General features: G+C 49.0%; 2 protein-coding genes across 9 annotated transcripts in view; both read left to right on the top strand.

Moving 5' to 3' along the window:
* The window catches only part of USP4 (ubiquitin specific peptidase 4), a 40,337-nt gene extending 23,780 nt beyond the window's left edge, over positions 1 to 16,557 (top strand). For 2 of the 4 annotated variants that reach the window (XM_043885183.1, XM_043885182.1), the window contains 12 exons: positions 680 to 904; positions 1,894 to 1,977; positions 2,904 to 2,998; positions 5,302 to 5,493; positions 6,152 to 6,240; positions 9,260 to 9,487; positions 10,996 to 11,066; positions 11,329 to 11,447; positions 11,776 to 11,925; positions 12,958 to 13,061; positions 15,480 to 15,568; positions 15,972 to 16,557. In XM_043885183.1, the coding sequence (XP_043741118.1) occupies positions 680 to 904; positions 1,894 to 1,977; positions 2,904 to 2,998; positions 5,302 to 5,493; positions 6,152 to 6,240; positions 9,260 to 9,487; positions 10,996 to 11,066; positions 11,329 to 11,447; positions 11,776 to 11,925; positions 12,958 to 13,061; positions 15,480 to 15,568; positions 15,972 to 16,130 (1,605 nt within the window). In that variant the 3' untranslated portion in view covers positions 16,131 to 16,557. Of the gene's footprint in view, positions 1 to 679; positions 905 to 1,893; positions 1,978 to 2,903; positions 2,999 to 4,569; positions 4,660 to 5,301; positions 5,494 to 6,151; positions 6,241 to 9,259; positions 9,488 to 10,995; positions 11,067 to 11,328; positions 11,448 to 11,775; positions 11,926 to 12,957; positions 13,062 to 15,479; positions 15,569 to 15,971 lie in introns of those variants that run through there. The other 2 variants (XM_043885184.1, XM_043885185.1) reach the window with 2 other exon arrangements.
* Positions 16,558 to 16,861: 304 nt separating this feature from the next.
* The window catches only part of C24H3orf62 (chromosome 24 C3orf62 homolog), a 37,272-nt gene continuing 34,221 nt past the window's right edge, over positions 16,862 to 19,912 (top strand). For all 5 annotated transcript variants that reach the window (XM_043885199.1, XM_043885197.1, XM_043885198.1 and 2 more), the window contains exons 1-2: positions 16,862 to 17,921; positions 18,593 to 18,681. In XM_043885199.1, coding sequence (XP_043741134.1) covers positions 17,512 to 17,921; positions 18,593 to 18,681 — 499 coding nt within the window. In that variant the 5' untranslated portion in view covers positions 16,862 to 17,511. The remainder of the gene's footprint in view (positions 17,922 to 18,592; positions 18,682 to 19,912) is intronic.

Raw genomic sequence — 19,912 nt, forward strand, 5'->3', positions numbered from 1 at the left:
AACCGGGGCTTAAGGCTGTACCCCCCTGAAATGGAAATGTGCAGTCTTAACCACTGGGCCACAAGGGAAGTCCCCTCAATGTGAATATTTTAAAGTAGCATTCAGATCTTAAAGGAAAAACCATGAGCTAGCTCATGAAGCAGCTTTTTTTTTTTTTTTTTTAATTCAAGTGGTGTTTTTTTTTTTTAATGTGAATGATTTTTTAAAAGTTCTTATTGAATTTGTTGCCTCTGTTTTGGGTTTTTCTTTTTTGTCCAAGAGCCATGTGGCATCTTAGCCCCCTGACCAGGGATTGAACCCACAACTCACCTGCTTTGGAAGGCTAAGTCTTAACTCCAGGACCACCAGGGAAGTCCCTGAAGGGACTTTGAATTGTTGGAAGCGCTACAGGCTACAGTCCCGCCCCCCCCCCCGCCCCCCGCCCCCGGTCAGGTCCATGCATCATCTGTGTCCCACAGATCCTGAGTTCGCACTTTGTTACATGTGGGACTGGGCTGGCATGTGGAGTGAGTCTGGTGTGCCAAGAGCAGTCCTGGCCCTCGCTGGCCTGGACCCAGGACTTGGCCACACAGACTGCCTTACAGCCATCTCAGATCTTGCCGTGAATCATTCTGGATGCAGAGGTTAAGAACTGGGAGATGCTGAGAATGTTTTATTTATCCCTTTTCCTTTTTTCCAGGTGGTGGCAAAGGAAGCCTGGGAGAATCATAGGTTGAGGAATGACTCTGTGATCGTGGACACGTTCCATGGCCTCTTTAAATCTACATTGGTTTGCCCAGAATGTGCTAAAGTTTCTGTGACCTTTGACCCATTTTGCTATCTAACTCTCCCACTGCCCTTGAAGAAAGACCGAGTTATGGAGATCTTCCTAGTTCCTGCTGACCCTCGCTGCAGGCCTACCCAGGTAAGAGAGTCAGCACCCTCACGTATCCCTTGTTGTGAGAGGCCTGCAGACCCAGAGTGGGGCTGCTTCCATCTGTTAGGACAGGAGCTCCATCAGCTGCCTCTGATACCCCTTGGTGCTTGCCTCGAGCGTGTGCCCGTGTCCTCCGTCAGACCTCTGTGTAATCCCATGGCATTCCAGCACATCATGGGGACTTCTGGGTGGTAATCCAGTGGTTAAGAGTCCGCCTTCCAGTGTGGTTCCCAGGTTCAATCCCTGGTTGGGGAACTGGGACCTCAGATACCACAGGGCCACTAAGCTCAAGCACCACAACTAGAGAGTCTGTGTGCTGCAACTAAGGCCTGAGACAGCCAAATGAATGAAGATTTTTTTTTTTTTAATGTGTATTGGGGAGGTCCTCTGGGCTCTGCCATCACCTTTTCCCCCATTCTCCATTCATTTGTCTAAAGGAACCTGGCTGATCTGCTACAAGATATTTAAATCTGAACGTTAGGGAACTAGAAACAGTACTTTCCTTGGTCATGTTCACCCCTAAATCAACTGGGAGAGCCTGGCCAGAGCAAAAGTCTAGATGGAAAGGTGTTCAGCCCAGCTGAGAGCTCACTGCATGCTGCTTCTAGTCTTATTTTCTTTTGTCTCTAAAGAAAGATGACAAGGACTGGTTGGCAATTTGTAGAATTTTAACATTTTTTAAAAGGAAGTAGTAGTGAACATCTCCAAAAAGTTAAGAAAAAAAATGAAGCTCATGTGTAGGAGAGAAAGACATGGCCCAGCTTCTATGTGGTGCTGCCTGAAGAGAGAGACAGACATTGAGGCCAAAGACTTGCCCGTTCGCTCTGCTGGCAGCTCATCTGGCCCTGTCCTCACCACGGGCACCTCCACCCTCCGTGGTGCCTGCTCCTCCCAGCTCATCTCCCTGCCCCTCTCCAGCTCATCTCCCCGCCCCTCTCCAGAGCACCCTCGTCACCCCTCCTCTCTCTCCTCTGCAGTACCGCGTGGTTGTGCCACTGATGGGGGCCGTGTCCGACCTGTGCGAGGCCCTCTCCAGACTGTCTGGCATTGCTGCAGAAAACGTAAGGCAGGGTGTTTTGTGGCTCTCTGCCTGTTGGGGACACTTCATAGTCCTTTGGAGTTACTTTTCAACCTTTTAGTCACTTTTAGAGGGTGGTTCTTATGGGCCAGCACATGTGATTATATCTGGAAGCCTCTGACATCCTGGTCCCCATTCACTATGCTCAGTGTGGCTGAGACTGTCCCTTCTGGCCCCTGGAACAGCCTTTCCATCGTGGAGGACACCTGGCTGTGGTCAGAGGGCCAGGAGTGGGGCTCTGCTGTCACCTCGCCTCCCCGACCTTGACCTCGTCTGTAATGTGAGAAACGTCATGTTCTTTCCTGTCCCAAACTCTGCAAGTCTGTGAAGCGACTTGCTAGATATCTTTATTTTAAAACAGTTGCTCATGCTGGCCCTTCTGCTGAGCCTGGCCCCTTGTGGAGGTGGGGAGAGTGAAGACCTGTCCATGCATGAGGACCCCTCCTCCTGGAGACCCCCGACCCCTCCCCTGTCCCAGCCCTGGTCAATGCTCTTCTCCCCACTCCCCTTGCACCTCCTGCTGGTGTCAGGTTGTAGGTCTTGGTGGTTGGGGTTGCTCTTTTTCATTATGTGTGAGGATGGCTTGGGGACCTCCAGCCCCAGGGAACTCCTCACAGCGCTCTGGATGACAGCTGGTGTCTGGTCCGCACCCACTTCCCACCATTCCCACCACTGGAGGGCAGATCCCGTCATAAACCTTGGGACAGATGTTACTGGCATCTTTTCTGCTGGCGACAGCTTGCTGCTCTCCATTAGACCTTGACCCCTGAGCTCTGGGCCTGGTCGTATTGTAATCTCTCTGGAAGCAGCACCCCAGCAGCACATTGTTTTTCATTTGCACCTGAGTATTAAGTACCCTATTCCTGTTGATTCTTTTTTTTTTTTTTTCCTATTCCTGTTGATTCTTAGATGGTGGTCACAGATGTGTATAATCACCGGTTCCACAAGATTTTCCAAATGGATGAAGGTTTAAACCACATCATGCCTCGGGATGACATTTTTGTGTGAGTACTCAGGGGTTTCTGCTATGAGGTCAGCGGAAACATTCCAGAGGCTTTGCCTAGTTGGTGAAGATCTGGCAGCTTGTGGATTTGCCTTGACCCCTGGGCACATGAGATGGACATTCAGGGAATTGTGGGCAGCCACCAGTGCTAAGTGCCTATGGGCACTTCAGAGCTAGGCATTCCAGATACCTCTTCTCGGTGTGGGCAAGGCTCTCGCCAACAGTTGCTCCTTGTTAAGAAGGCCTGTTCAGTGGTCCTGCAGATGATCCTGCTATCAGAAATGCTTTTCTCAAGAAGAGTTACAGCTTTGTGAGGGGTCATGGGAAGACAGGAGAAGGGACACAATACAGGAAGGGGGTTTCCTTTCTCCAAGCCGTGGGCAGTGGTTCCTCACATTGGTTCCATCTCAGAATATCAGGGAAAGTCGATTAAGTGGCCTTTTTCAGCTCTAACATTTGCAAGCTCCCAGATGGGATTTTCTCATCCTGTTGGGGACAGTGCACTCCAACTGCAGCCCGTCTCCTCAGCCCCTCCCAAGTCCTCTTGCCTCTGCTCAGTGTGACTGTGTGTGTGTGTCCCTCTTCCAGGTGGGGCGGGCTGGAGTGTAAGCTTGCCTGCGCCCCCCAGCAGCCGCTTGTCAGAGCAGTTTGCATGTGGACCACACCCACGCTCCATATTCCTCAGTCCCTCTCACTCAGAAATTTCTCTCTGCTGAGAGTGGTTTTCAGGGTTTGGGTTTGGTTTTGGTTTTTGGTTTTGGCTGAGGAATGCAGTCCACAAGGGAGGCATTTCCTTCCCTTTATGTTTTTGGGGCCTGTAACTTCTGGTCACTCTAAAAGGAAGCGTTCTTAACCACACCCAAGATTCTAATTCCGTTCACACAGGAGCACAGGCTGCTGCCCTACTCCCAGCCACCTTCCCTTACTTTACAGATAGAGGGTGCCAGCGCTTGCACTGGGCCACAGAGCTGGGACTGTCCACTTGTGACCCCAAGTCCTCAACACAGTCCCCTCAACTCCAGAGACTAATGTTTGAACATAGCTAGACTTGAAAACTGGGGCATCACCTTGTAGAAAGATTGGCGAACCACCCACAGAGGATTTTTCCGAGGGCTTGAGGGCCAGTCATTATGAAAGCAAATTGTTATGATAAGTTGATAATGGTCTTATGAAAACACAGTTCGAGCACTTAATACTTCATGAGCATGTGAGGTACTGTGAGACTAAGTTACTTAGTTACTACCTCCACACTGTACGGTAGGTGATAGATCCCATCGTCCCTGGATAAACAGACTTAGAGGTTTAGGTGCTTGGCCTGGTCCCATCAGCCAGCGAGTGGCAAGGTGGACTGGATCCCGAGCCAGCCTCCCAGTTCAAGGCTTCATTCTTGACTTTTATGCTGGACCCCAGGGTTCTTACCTTAGAGCACATCTTAGCCATTTTTGTGAGTTTTTCTTTGAACTCCTGCACATTCTGCAGTCAGGACTGTTTGTCAGGCATCTGGGGAGGGTTGTATGTGTGTGTGTTTAGTTTTCGAGAATTGAATCAGTAAGTTTGTGTCTCCCCCTATAGGAAGAGGGAAAGACTACAGTCGGTTGCCAGCAATTTTGGTAACATCTGTTCCAGGATAAAACATCTATAAATCTCCCATGTATTCGCTAAGTAAGACACATTTTTCAAAATCATTGGTTTGTCTTTAGCAGTTTTGTTGGTTATCTTGATTTTTGAAAAAATTAAATCTGAGTCTTTTACTTGAGTGTTTTTGAACAAAGATGGCAAACAGATTTATAAATTTGCTTTCTCATTTGAAATGAAGAGTCTCTGGCTTTATATTCTAGATATATGTACATCCTTGTACAGTATTTGGTTTGACCAAAGGGCAGGGTGCTAAGAGTGCCTTTTTCTAAAAATTGAGCTCCTTGGTGGGTGACAGAAGATGAACTTGGTGGCTGGGCCCCCCATGTGCCTTTGTGTCTGAAGTGATGGTCTGGATGCCAGCTGCAGTCTGTGTTGAGTCCCATTTGAAGGAGCACAGACTTTAAGGCCATGGTTGGGGGAAGGAGGATCATGTTAGCCCCAGGGCCTCGGTGGTATAGGTTCACATTGTGTTGACAGACAGTGACCCTCTTTTGAAATTCCTGACCCAGCCTCTAGCATCCTCTTGGAAATGCCTTATTCACCTTTTGTATTGGAGAACGCTCTGTCCTAATAACCCTAGTCCTGGCCACCAGGTAGCTGCAGCTCAGATCTCCATCGCTCTCCAGGACTTGCCACTAAAGGTGCTCTCTTGTGTGATTGACACAGGTACGAAGTCTGCAGCACCTCCCCAGACGGCTCCGAGTGTGTCACGCTCCCCGTGTACTTCAGGGAGAGGAAATCTAGGCCATCGAGCACTTCTACCGGGGCAGTGCTGTACGGGCAACCACTGCTGGTTTCTGTCCCCAAGCACAAGCTCACCCTCGAGTCTTTGTACCAGGCGGTTTGTGAGCGTATCAGGTTGGTGGGGGGAATGCCATTTGCTGGTTATCTAAAATAAGAGAGGTCCAGTAGTAGCAGTGACTGCCCCTTGCAGAGTGCCAGTGTGGCCCCACTGTGCTCCCTTCTCTCAGAAACACAGTCGTGCTGGCCCTTGGGAGGGCTGGGTCAGGTGCTGCTGGGACAGGCCATGGGCACACCTGAAGCACCGTGACCCCGAGCACCTCATCCTCCTCTGGTCCCTGGAATCATGTCTTCACACTTGTCAGTCACCTGCTTGAGAAAGTCTGGTGTTTTGATGGTATTTTGTATTTGAGTACAATTTCTGAAGTACTCCACTATCATTCTGAAGTTGCTCATTAACATTACTGGGAAATGTTTTTTTTATATGAGGGTGCCATGCAACAGTCATCAAAGATCAGGAACAGACTTTCTGAGAGTCTTCAGTGACCTGGTAGTTAGACATCTTATCTCTTGGGTTCCTCTCAATTTCTTGAAGTGTTAAGCCATCCCATGATTTTTAAGGCCCTTTTATTTACATAATTGCTTTGTGAATAGTTGAATATATAATATATAGGAATATATAATTCCCAAATATACAGGCACAACTTCTAGCTGAGGAGAGGAGAAAAATAGTAAACGGTTGCAACTAACAAACGATTTCTTTCTTCTTTTCAAGCCGCTATATAAAACAGCCTTTGCCTGATGAGTCAGGCAGCTCGCCCTTGGAGCTGGGGCCCTGCAATGGCTCCAGGAGCGGCTGTGAAGGTGAGCGCTCGCCTCGGTGTGGGGCTGTGACTGACCCCTTCTGACTTCCCTCTTCTGAAGGTGTTGTACACTTGGGAGAGGGAGGCTCTGGGCAGGCGGGGGGAGGGGGTGTTGGGGGCTGAGTCTAGAGAGCAGACCTGAAGCTGTGTCTGCACCGTTTTGCTCTGCCAGAGCCCATCGTCTACCTTTGACACCTCGTGGAATTTAGACATGGAAGCTGGGTCTCACCTCAGAGAGACAATAAGCATTAATAGGACCGAGTGACTTGCCCGTGGTCACGAAGCAGAGCCGGGATCTGCTTCTGCTCTGTTGGGATTGCTGAGTACACACTTGGCTGCCTTTGCAGCCCGGCTCTGTCTGCGGAGCTGTTATCTGGCCCTTCCCCCCATCACCGTGCTGCGGCCGCTGCCCCAGGTGTCCTGCCCAGCCTGTCAGAAGGCAGAGACAGGCCCTCTTGGGTGTTTCTTTCTACCCAGGAAGCCATGCGTGGTGGCCAGCTCTGGACAGCTCCTGCTGTGAGAGTGAAGAGCCATAGCTGGATTAGCGGTAGGGTAACCATACTGTAGGAAACCCAGAGCCCTCGCTGCCATCCTCCTGTGGCCTTGTGCTCACAAGCTCGTCTGAACAGTAAGCTGTGTCTGACCTGCATTGTGGCTGTCATCCTGCTTTTGGGGACTTAGTTGACTGATTCCGTGGCTTTATTCCTATAAAACTGGAAATGTCCTCCAATTCCTATGCTTTGCGAAGAGCTGAATATATAAATTCTCAGTTGCAAATGCCCACATTTCTGCACGACATGCTCGGTCCGGGAAAGTGAGAAATTGACATTAAAAAAGTAACAACCATAGACTCAGTCCTGGCAGGATGTTCCAAATTGTCCTGGTGGTTTATGTGTTTATTATAATCGTACTCCTATTCTTGCCCAGAATATTATGTTCTCATCCCACAAGGGACGAACAGGAGCGTATTTTTTGCAGAGGTCCCACAAGCAGAGATGTTGGAGGGTAGTGGTATTCTCTTAGCAGACCTGCAGTGACTTGTAGGTTCTTGGTGCTCTGGAAGTTGCGACACTGTGACTCCCAGCTTGAGGTGTGGGGTAGACTTGGAAAAGTCACTTTATCCCTTTGAATCTTGGTTTATCCATCTGCAAAATGGGATGATGACAACAGCTTCACAGAGTTGAAGTTACAATTTAATGAGGTAGTATGGTTAGAGTATCTGGCACATACTAGATGCTCAGTTAATAATAGCACCATGTAAGTATTTGCTGTTGTTACACACTTAGCCTAGTTTCTTAGACATTCCATCTGTCAACTCTCCTAATTAGGAAGAATTACTGCCTTCTTTCAAATCCCAGCAGTGAGTCTTGGTGCGTAGGCTTCAAACTCTGTTTAATGTTGAAATAATTCTGACTTCTTTACTGTCATGGCTGCTTGTTAGGTCCATGGTGGCTGTCCCCTGCTGAGTTTCTGAGTGTCCCTGGCAGGGCTGAGTGTAAATGGCACAGTGCCACTGCTCCAGGAGTGAAGTGAGCTGGTTAGGGAAGGAATCTCTGTGAGAGCTGTGACTGGCAGTCTCGTGCACACTGGCTATTTCAGAGCGCTGTTCATGGGGACCCATGTCACACCCTCATCCATGGCTCTGCTGTTCCTGGGGCCTGGCAGGGAACTGTGCTGCATTATCCTGGGCCCGACTTTTCCTTCCTCATGAACACTCCCAAGACACACTGTCCTTGAAAGTGAATTTTTATGGACAATGTACATCTGACCTCCTCTTGTCAGTTTCCATTTTTACCACTATTTCCTTGAGTATATAAACTTCTTATTTTGAATCTTTTCTTCCCCTGTTACTTGTACATCACCTTTTGGAGTTGTCCCCATCTTTGTTGAAATGATCTACCTGATACCTTAGCTTTCCCCTTTGGCTGCCCAACAGCAAAAAATATGATCATGAATCTTCTTATTGCAGCCATATGTACCAACCAGTTCTCTGGGAAATGTACTCATCAGTATATGTCTGTACAATGCCTCTTAAAGCTCTGTCTCTCTCTCTTTTCTTTTAATTCTCTCTCTCTCTCTCGTTTTTGGTGGGGGAGAGCTGTGCAGTGCCACTTGGCTTACAGGATCTTACTTCCCTGATGAGGAATTCAACCCCGATCCACAGCAGTGAAAATACTGTGTCCTAACCACTGAAGTGCCAGGGAATTCCCCCTTTTAAAACTCCTGAAACTTGGCAATTCCAAAGGAATAAAGAGGAAAAAGGAGGGAGGATCCTGTATGCCCTGTGACTGGGACCTGTCATGGCACCTACACCTGAAAGACATTCAGGAAATGCTTGTTGAGGAGAGAGTCATCAGGTTCCTTGTGGAGGAACTGAAGATTTTCACTTAATGTTTGTGTTCTTTATCATGTTTAAAAATTTGCATTTAAATTGTTTCTTACCAGCCTGTCTTCCTGAATATTGAATATGTGTTTAATTTTGGTCTTTTGGGGACTTCTTTGGTGGTCCAGTGGTTAGACTCTGTGCTTCCACTCCACAGGGCAAAGATTCGATCCCTGGTCAGGGAACTAAGATCCCACATGCTGTGTGGCCAAAAAAATAAATGAATATTTGGTCCTTTTCTCTCCGTCAGCCTAGTGATCAGGTTGAAGAGTCAGACTATGTCAGATGAAGCCCAGTAAAGTAACCAAGTGGTAAGGGGCCCAAATTTAGGACTGGCAGGATTGCGGACTCAATTTTGTATCTTCACCTGATCCCTTGAACCTCTCTGGGCCCCTGCGACCTCCTCGTGGAATAGCAGTGCCCTCTTGCCTGCTGACCAGGTTGTGAAGAGGGTCACATGTGAATTTAAGTGCCTTGTAAATGCAGAGAAGTGTGTATAGTTTCACATGAACAGGACAGAACCTGGAAGGAAGCACCACAGTTAGGCATGAAGTAAAAATTGCAGCTCTTTGACTATTTCAGTTAAAAATAGTGGCAAATTCCGTACACATTTTTTCCCCCCTCCTTTGTGTGCTAGTTGAAGATGAAGAAGAAATGGAGCATCAGGAAGAAGGCAGAGAGCAGCTCTCAGAAACGGAGGGCAGTGGGGACGATGAGCCAGGAAGTGACCACGGCGAGGCCACCCAAAAGAAGAGCAAAGGCCGGCCTCGCCCCAGAAGGCTTTTCACCTTCAGCCTTGTGAACTCCTATGGCACAGCCGACATAAATTCCCTTGCCACTGATGGGAAACTACTGAAACTCAACTGTAAGCACCTTCTCTGACTTTGCAAACTTGGCTTTGGGGGACTTAGGGTCTCTTGGAAAATCCTTTGTACTCAGCACTTACCACATTGGGCTTCTATAGTGTCATCATGTGACCCCAGGGACAGACTTGAGTGATCCTTGGCTGGCAGCTCCCCAAAGACTGTTTCAGAGAAAGGACCTGGCTCTAACCCTTTCTGCCACCCCTTCCTTGGCCTTCTTGTCAGGCTTTTCTTTTCAGTCCTTGATGACTTCAGAATGAAGCACGCTGTCCCTTCAGTCCCACCACCCTTCAGGACCTTTGCTTCCAGTGGTAACACTTCTCATGACCCTCCTTAGGTGGCAGCATTTCCCCGGACATAGGAGAATAAATGCAGATTTCTTTTGTTCCATGAGAATACTCCTGAAATGTGGCCCATCTGGAGGATGCTCATGGATTTCACAGGCTGTTACCTGGAGCCTATGATTGGGATCTATAGGCAAGAAGGGACATCCACATGGAGTGTGTGTTGTGTGTTGAAAGTGCATGTGGATGATGAAGGTGCCTACCCAGGGTCAGGAAGGGAGCTGCAAAGGCATCTCGTGTCTTTAACTTCCTTCCTTACAGAAGAGATTTGCTACATGTCCTCCAGCTAGCTACCTTGCTTTCTTCCCTTAAAAAAAAAAAAAAAAAATTTAAAATACTGACTTTTTGAAACAGCTTTATTGAGATCTCTTTGGATCTCTATATCTGTCAGTCTTTCTGTAGCTCCATGGTGTCTGGGCAGCTTCTTCTCTTTAGTGTGAAATGAAAGTCGCTCAGTCATTCCACACAGTCCATAGAATTTTCCAGGCCAGAATACTGGAGTGGGTAGCTGTTCCCTTCTCTAGGGAATCTTCCCAATCCAAGGATCGAACCCAGGTCTCCCACAATGCAGGCCGATTCTTTACCAGCTGAGCCACTAGGGAAGGCCAAGAATACTGGAGTGGGTAGTCTATCCCTTCTCCAGTGGATCTTCCCAACCCAGGAATCAAATCTCCCTCCTCCCCTGCTATGCTATGGCCTGGAAAATGCCTCCAGGCAGTAAGCTAGGGCCATGTGGGCATCACCTTATTTTCTGCCTTCTCTCAGGGATCTCACTCCTGCTCTGGCTGATATTCACTGTCTGGAAACAAAACAGTTGTGTCATTTGTCTTGTTAGGTTTTCTTGTGGTTTAAGAAGAGAGGAGAAACCTAGTCACTGTTGTTCCATCTCAACCTGCATCCTTTCAGAATTCTGTCGTTCCATGAGTCTAGAGCGTATCCTCAGCCTTTAGAGTGTATGTGGAGGAAGTCTTTGCCAGAGGATCTAGGGCCCAGGGGTTCCGAGTTGGCTGGCTCCAGGCAGAGCGCTGCTCTCCGTGGTGGCTGCTGATGGGTGGGCAGGTGTTAGAACACAGTCTGAGCGTGCTCCTCCTCCCTCCTGTCGCCTGTGGAGCCTCTCCTGTTGCTGACCGGTCAGTAGTGAGTGACACTTTGGTCCTCCTCCACAGCTCGGTCCACGCTAGCCATCGACTGGGACAGTGAGACCCGGAGCCGTTACTACAACGAGCAGGAATCTGAGGTAGGTCACTCGGGACTCTTGGTCAGGGGATGTGCTGGTTTCTGCTCTGGGGAGGTCTCTCACCAGTTCCACAGCTGGCCTCACAGCTAATCTTTTAGACTGAGAATGAAAAGCACCGAAAGAGTTTATTATTAAATGCTCAGAAGCTCCAGAAAGTACATTCTATTCCAGGCACGAGAGCTCATGAGGTCATGAGGTGGTGGCTCGCTCAGTCTGGTGAGGTTTTGTTTCCTCAGCCAACTCAGCACTTTGTTCCTCACAGACGTACGAGAAGCATGTCAGCATGTTGCAACCTCAGAAGAAAAAGAAGACGGCGGTGGCCCTGAGGGACTGCATCGAGCTCTTCACTACCATGGAGACCCTTGGGGAGCATGACCCCTGGTAGGCAGCTCCCCACTCTGGGCAGGGGCACCCAGGCACCCTGGGGCTCTGAGATTGCTGTGGCCATCTACGTGACACAAACCTTTTGTATTTGGATCTGTCACTTTTCTACATGGCTGACAGAAAAACACGGATGTTTTTGTGTGAATTGTGCTTTCCAGCCTCAGAAGGCCATCACCGTCTGTGGGAAGGTGGGTTAGAGACCTCGCTGCCCTGAAGCAGTCTGCTGGTTGCAAGAAAGGATGTTGACGGGGTTGCCTCCATGCTTGCCTGCCCAGGTGGCCCTGGCTCCTTGCCTCCCCACTTCAGCAGAGGTTTTTCTTTTCAGGTACTGTCCCAACTGTAAGAAGCACCAACAGGCCACAAAGAAGTTTGACCTGTGGTCCTTGCCGAAGATCCTGGTGGTCCATCTCAAACGTTTCTCCTACAATAGATACTGGAGGGATAAGCTTGATACAGTCGTGGAGTTCCCAGTCAGGTGGGTCCCTAGGCTGCAATGGTGTTTTGGGGAAAATTAAAAACCAAGCAGACCATCTGGGCACTGATAGGCAGAGTGTTTTGCCACCAAAGACTTTTCTGCATTAAGATGTGTGTGTTACTGGGCCCCAGGCAGTTAGGATTTTAGGCTCACTTCTCCTCCCTGTGTGGGGAAAAGTCTCTCCGATAGAACCACGTCCCCTCCTGAGTCCCTGTGCAGCTTGACTAACCTGGTCTTTTTACCTGTCCTTGGTCCCCGGGAGCCCAGACTCAGTAGGACAGCACACGAACATGCTGCACCGCAGTAATGCAGGGGCACAAGGAACCAGAGGGTAATCTGCTGGGGAGAATTGGGTTGTTGGGGGCCGCCCTTGGTGGTGCAGATCCACCGCAGTCCTGTCCTTGGGGCAGGGGCTGGGACTGGCTGTCTACTTGGGGCTTCTCAGGTCCCAGGGTACAGAATGTAAGTGACACAGTCGCTCAACAAGGTGGGAGTTCCCCATAACATGCAGATTTAAAAATGCTCTTTTCAGGGGCTGGTGTACAGGTAGATAGGTGCAGTGTAGACATATCAGTGGGAGGACATAGATGGTAGTAGGTCAAGTAGAGGTGTTGTCAAATTCTTTTTTTTCTGTATATTTAAAATTTTAGAAATAAAACATTAGGGGAAAAAATGCTTTGAGGGGCCTGTTTGGGTATTTAGCTTACATTTTTATGGCTCTGTGATTCTGACAGTAATAGCCATTTCTACAAAGTTGCAACAGCCCTCATGTCTGTGCCCAGAGCCCGCCCTTGCCATCTTGTCAGAGGCTAGAGTTCCCCAGGAGGCTTCCCTTCTCCAGCCTAACATGTCAGTGGTCAGAGCAAGACCCCAGGGCGCCTTCTGTCTGGACTCTTGATCCGTTCCTTCTGCAGTTAGTCTCTGAGGGCTTCCTGTGTTCTAGTCTGTTGCATGAAAGGGGTGGCTAGATCGCTCCGACCTCTTTCTCTCAGTTTAAGGTATTGAAGGGTTCTTTTTGTTTTCTGTGCTTAGAGGTCTGAACATGTCGGAGTTTGTCTGTGACCCGTCAGCGAGGCCGTATGTGTACGACCTCATCGCCGTGTCCAATCACTATGGAGCCATGGGGGTTGGCCACTGTGAGTACTGGCATCTGCTTCCCTCTGAGATGTTGAAATGCCCTTGGCCACTCATCTGTCACCAGCTTTTCCCTGTGTGCCAGCCACTGCCCTAAGGACTTAACAGCTCTGCAGGCCTCAAGTTGCAGGCTGCCCCTCATTTGTTTTGGCAGGGTGGTGGTTCATATCCTTTGATCCAGTAATCCACTTCCAGTAAATCTATCCTACTGAAATTACTTGACTTTGGGGAAAAGCTTCATGTACAAAGATATTTACCTATTTATACTGGTGGCTCAGACGGTAAAGCTTCTGCCCACAATGTGGGAGACCTAGGTTTGCTCCCTGGGTCGAGAAGAGCCCCTGGAGAAGGAAATGGCAACCCACTCCAGTACTCTTGCCTAGAAAATTCCATGGATAGAGGCTCCTGGTAGGCTACAGTCCATGGGGTCGCAAAGAGTCGGACACAACTGAGTCACTTCACTTCACTAGTGGAAAATTAGTGACAGCATTGGTGATTCGCAGCTGGTACTACTGTCCATCTGCTTGATGGAAGAGCACACAGCCATTGCGAAATAAAATTATTAATACCATGGGGAAATGCCCATGATGTGCTCAGGGAAAACAGCTACACAAAATTGCATCATTATAGAAAGTAGTATCACAACTATGTACATTGAAACAAAAGACAAATTGTGATAGGAGAGGGGACAGCCTAGAAAGAGACCAAAATGTTCGTTTTATTATTATTTTTTTTTTACTTTGTTCTACTTTATTTTCCAAAATTTCTGTAATGTGTAGGTTTACTTTTGCATTTATACTTTTACTTGTCTATTTTGTTACTTGTTTGTGGAAAGGTTAGTGATGTTGAAGTGAGGAGCTGGGTCTCCTCGTGTCTCTTCTGTTGCGTCCGCACCATGACACCTGCCACTACCCCCAGTGTCAGGACCCCAAGAGGTGACACCATGGGAGGTGTCAGTTCCATTTACCCTCATAGTGGATTATGACCTGCCCCAAACCCCAGCCTTCTCTTCTGTACTGGTACGCTTTTCCCAAGTCTGTTCTCCTGCCTCTCTATTCTTACCATATCGCCTCCTGCCTTTGGACGGCTGCTCATTCTCCAGCCCTCAGGTCTACATTCCAGGCCATCGGAAGAAGGGGGAAAAAGGGCATGACCTTTCCTTTTAAGCAGACTGCCCAGAAATCCCCCTCAACTCCTCTACATACGTCTCATTGGCTGTAACTTGGTCACCTACCAACTAGCTGTAGGACGGGTGGGAAAGAAAAATTGTGCCTGTCTAAAAATTGGGACTCTTCTAGAGCGGCTATTTGCAATACCTGTGATCATACCACATCCTATAGCACTTATTCGTCTCTAACTTTTTTTTCTCTGCAAATTAATTTTGATATCTGTATTCATGCATATTGGACACATGTATTCATTTTTAACTCTTTTAGCGTACAAATGTACTGCTTGGGCAGGTTACTTCGATTCCATATGCTTCAGTTTCCTTATCCAGGTTAGGCTGGTTGTGTGCAGACCCACATTGGGTCCACAGTTGGAACACCATGATTGAGAGCCTTCATTGTTACTGTTCTGCCAAGCATGGACAGCAGGGACAGGCCCTTGGCACCTTCTCTGTCACTTTTTCCTGTGCCCTTCACCACCGCTTGGTGCAGTAAGCACTGCAGTGAAGAATGGTTAAACAGCTTGCCAGAGCCACACAGCAGGTCGAGACCAGAAACCAGATCTCCGTCAGAGTCAGTCGTTTCTGAGAGTCTGAGTGGAGCGAATCGGGTATCACTGCTGGGACTGCTGTTGTAAACATATCTTTCTCGGAAAGTGTAAAATCAAAACTGGAAGTGCTCACTCTGGAAAATACTTGGACTGGTGTGAGGAATTGTTACTGAGCCACAGATTCTTGACTCAGAGTTTCAAAGACAGATAAATTTAAGTTTTCTTGTTCATATCCCAACTCTGCCAACCCAAGCCCCCAGTGTGTGTCTCACTGGGATTACCCCACAGGCTCCAGAGGCAGTGAGAAACAATAGTAGACAGCCATTCCTGGACATAGTGGGGGTGTTTGACTTGGCATGTTTTTGACAACTATTGTTTTGCTTAAATCTTAAAATGTATCAGCTCCTTTTATGGGTCCCCCAACTCTGAATTAGTGCTCATAGCTGTTTTCCCCAAGATTACAGTTTAAAGTCTGAGTCCCCAGCAGCTCCATTTTTACCCTTTTAGAGCCTTTTTGAGAAGAGAAGAGCTTATTTTTTTTTAAGGACGAGTTCTCTTTCGGTTGTTAGGACACAAGCTGTAAATTACCTTTAATTTCAGACTCTTGCTATGTGTCATGTTTCGGAGTTGTTGAGTGCCAGCCTACTGAGCTAGCCAGATCACCTCTCTTGATGACCAACTAGCATATTCTGTTGCTTTGGCAGACACTGCGTACGCGAAGAACAAACTGAATGGGAAGTGGTATTACTTTGATGATAGCAATGTGTCCCTAGCCTGTGAGGATCAGATAGTGGTGAGTAGGCCCCAATACCTGGTTCCCACTCTTACCTTTAGGGATTAGAGCTGGGAAGAGTCTCCCAGGCTAGTTGGTTATTGAGTCATCCTGCTGGGACAGTGGGAGCTAAGTGCGGTAGAGAAAGAATGGACTACCATTCCTTCCGGGACCCTTCCTAAATGAGACGCTTGACTCTCCTGAGCCTGTCACAGGGCTGCTACCTTTCGCCACTCCCTGGGCACGGTCAGCATGAGCCAGCCTCAGGTGGTACGGTTTTCACCATCACTTCAGTGTGTGGATGCACACAGGGCAAGACGGCGGATCCCTGAGGGTGGTGTGTTTTGAACAGAGAGCAAAGCTTGGGGGGGGAATGGGTGATTGTTCCAACCTGTGAACGGACGTCGTGCCTCTTGTGTTTTAGACAAAAGCAGCTTACGTGCTGTTTTATCAGCGTCGAGACGATGAGTTTCATAAGACACCTTCACTCAGTTTTCCTGGATCTTCTGATGGAGGTGCAAGACCAAGCAGCTCACAGCAGGGCACGGGGGATGACGAGACTTACAGCATGGACACCAACTGATCTGCCCCAGTGACCCTGCACCGCAGCACCAGTGCCATCCCCCAGGAGAACACCTTTGACACTGAAGACTGCTAGTGTTCCGTCTAAAAACCAGATGAGGAAATTTCCTGCTTTTATGAGCAGAAGAAAAAAAAAAAAAGACCCTGTTTGCTCAGAAGGGTTATGTCAAGAGGCTGAATTATTTTTTTTTTATACAGGTGGTAAAAATTTTCTGTAAAACGGGTAGAGCTGCAGAGTTGGGGTTGGCGGTGGGGAGCACACAGTGGAGAATGTCTGACCAATTGAGTGGAGAGGAACACACTGTCATTGCGTTTGGGGCTGCCGTGAAGACCTGCCACAGGCTGCCCTGCCCTCCTGGATTTCGGATTCTGGTGCTGGTTACTGGTCCTCCCAGTAGTCTACCCACAGTAAATCAACCTCAAGTAAACTTGATGTCGTCCCCTTTTCCCTTGCTGTGCACTGAGATGGGTTTATAATACCCTAAAAAAGTAGCCACTGATGCCCCTTTCTGTTTCCCTAGTCACCTTGGAATTTCCAGCTTCCTTCTCCCTAATGATATTTGGCGTTGGAGTTTCCCTACCTTCAGTCTCCTGTGGAACCTAGCAGTTCTGTTATGTTCCCCGGCATCCTTGATGAATTGAGACAGTTGGATATCGTGTGACACTTCTATTAGATCCCACTTAAATATCAGGACAGGACACCGCTGGGTCTCCTGCAGCCGTTTCTCTCCGTGTTGGCGTCAGAATAGAAACTTTCCTGGGCTTGGAAAGGGCTCCTGTTCTGCTGGGGACTTTGGTTAGAAGTGAGATCCCCGCCCCTGGTCTGATTGCCCCACCCTTTCCCCCCGGGCCATTGTCGCTGTCCCCTGCGTGCGTGCGTGGGCCCTCTGCTTCCCCGTCACGCTGCGTGGGTTCAAAAACACGAGGCCATCCATGCGTCCCTTGTCTGACCTTTAACCCGAGCCGTGGGGGTTGGGCTTGTCCGGCGCCTACACGCGCGATCAGCTGATGAGAGCGCAAGACGACCCAACGGTTCTGGCTGATGGGTGAGGACGCAGCCATGGGTCTCCGCCCTGGGCGGCCGCGGGGTGGGGCCTGAGAGCGGAGTGGGGGTGGCCAGGAGGCGGGGAGGAGGGCCGGGCTCGATCGATCACTGGTTCCTCCCTCCCCGGTGGAGAAGTGCAGACGCAGCTGTTCCCACGAGGAGAAAATCTCCCCGAGAGTGGGTTTCTCGGCCCTCTGACCTGTGGCGTGGCTCAAACTTAAGGAAATTGTGACAAATACCCCATCGTGGGCGGTTTACAACCTTATCTGTACCGCTTTTCTCACATTGTTCTGTGCATTTCCAGTGTATTACATAATAAAGGTCGCTTGTAGGGAAGATGTCTGAGAAACTGAGGAGATGCAGAAAGGAGCTGACTGCAGCCATCGACCGGGCCTTTGAAGGAGTCAGCCATTCCCAGGAGTGCTCGGGCCGCCCGCGGGTGGAGCTGGACGCCGCCCCACTCGCCTTCCCCCTCCCCGTGCACCGGCTCCTCTGCCGGAGGCACCCGCTGGTAGCCTGCTCCTCTGCGGCTCCATTCTCTCCCGTCCGTGGCGCTCCGGAGAACGAGAATGTGGCCTTTGCACCAAACCATGCCCCCGTGAATGCAAAGCCCCAGGCGCTCTGCCCCAAAAGAAAACCTCTGAGCAGCAAGGAAAACATCCTGATGCGTTCCTCCATTTTGGCACCCGAAAGACAGTTTTGGCGAGCAACAGGAGATGGGGAGAACTGGAGAAAAGACAGTCTAAGGTGATTCCAATCTCATGGGTTTAACAGCTACAATTAGGGGGATTTCCTATGGGGGGGTGGAATTGTTGAAAATTCTAAGCTGGGTCCATAACACTCGTTTTCCCTCCCCTTGGGGGCTCTACTGAAGAAGGAAATGGCAACCCGTATTCTTGCCTGGAAAATCCCATGGACAGAGGATCCTGGTAAGCTACTGTCCATGGGGTCGCAGAGTTGGGCACCACTGAGCGACTTCACTTCACTCACTGGGGGCGCTATGTCTTCCCTAGACCTTGTCTTCTCCCAGGTGGTTGCAAACTGCCTGGTCTTAGGTACCTTTTAAAGGCTTAATTAAAATTTATTTTTGCATCATCTCTTAGCAAGGAGGACCATGTGGGCTGAAATTTCCAGGTCCTACCATCTTGGCTGCCCTGTAAGGAGAGATTGAAGAAGCCATTTAATTGTTTCAGTATTACTTTTATCTGTGCTCTTATTTACAGACATTAATGGGCATTAGAATGCTTTTAGTCAACTTCACTGACTTAGTGGTTCCCAGTTTTCGAATCACAACATAAATGACAATTTAAAGGACTAGTGTTTGTCTTTAAGATTATCTAACACTGAGTTCACCTCCGATACTTTCTTGAAAGAGGATCTAATCCTCTGCCTTTTTCTTTTCTCCCCGGGGGCTGCAGGAATGATACAGAGAAGGATTTGAAAGTTGACCCAAGCATCCCACTCGGTTCCAGCCAAGAGGTCACAAAGGATCTGCTTGATATGATTGGTGAGTTCAGAGGGCTGCCCCATCCTCTCTCTGAAAGGATAGATCCTTCACCCAGGCCCCCGAGTCAGCAAGTGTCTTATAAAAAATACATCTCTTCCACTGGCTTGGTAGATTTGTTTGGTTCACAGCAGGCTCCATGCAGAGTGTCTTCATGGAACTGATAGCCTGGAGGAGTCACATCCATCAAGTCATTTCATAAACGTACAGTTAGAGTGAATCCTCGGAAGCCAAGGACCGCAGCCGCTGTTGGATGAGTTTATTTGTGAAGGAAACAGGACATAGGCAGAGATGAAGAGAGGGGGAGTAGTCTAGCTCGGGTGGGTGGTGGTAACACAAGATTAAAAGAAAAGTTAGAAGCCCAAAGCTCCCCTTTAATTCTGCCATCCACCACAAAGGCAACCACTGTTAACGCAGAGTGGTATATCCTGGCGTAGACACTTTTGCTACACACACATCTGTATGTTCTATGTGTGAACTTCATGCGCCCTATTTTTACGCAATGCACAGTGACCAGACAGCTCCTAATTAAGAGATACATAGCCTTGGGAGCAGCCCAAAGCTGTTGGCCCTGAAGGGTCACGGGGTTATGGGGCAGCAAAGGAGGAGGTCTGGTGAGGGGTGGTATGTGCCCTGGGTCACAAAGCAAGATCCGTGCCTTTGCTTTAGTGACCTGAATCTCCTCCCATGGTCCCAGTAGGTGAACGGAAGTCATCACTGCCTCTGCTTACCTCCTTCCATGGCCCCTGCCATCTACAGGAAGCATTTTCCTGCTTTTTTGGCTGTGGTGCATGGCACTCTGTGCTATGTACTGTGCTCAGTCTCTGCCCATGTCCAACTCTTTGCCACCCCACATACTATAGCCTGCCAGGCCCCTCTCTCCATGGGTTTCTCCAGACAAGGATACTGGAGTGGATTGCCATGCTCTCCTCCAGGGGATATTCCTGACCCAGGGATCCAATCCACATGTCTTATCTCTCCCACATTAGCAGGGGGGTTCTTTATCACCAGTGCCACCTGACCAGGTTAGATCTTAGTTCTCCGACCAGGGATCGAACCCACACCCCGTGCAGTGGAGGTTATGAAGTTTTAACCACTGGACCGTCAGGGAAATCCCAATAGGCAGCATTTTACTTATTCAAAAGACCCCACACAGTGTCTTGTGTCCTCAGGTCAGGGAATAGTTCCCCAAGAGCCAGAATAAGCACAGGCATCTCTGTATCCTCCCACTTAT

This window comes from Cervus elaphus, chromosome 24 (genome assembly GCF_910594005.1).
Source record: "Cervus elaphus chromosome 24, mCerEla1.1, whole genome shotgun sequence".
Lineage (NCBI taxonomy): Eukaryota > Metazoa > Chordata > Mammalia > Artiodactyla > Cervidae > Cervus > Cervus elaphus.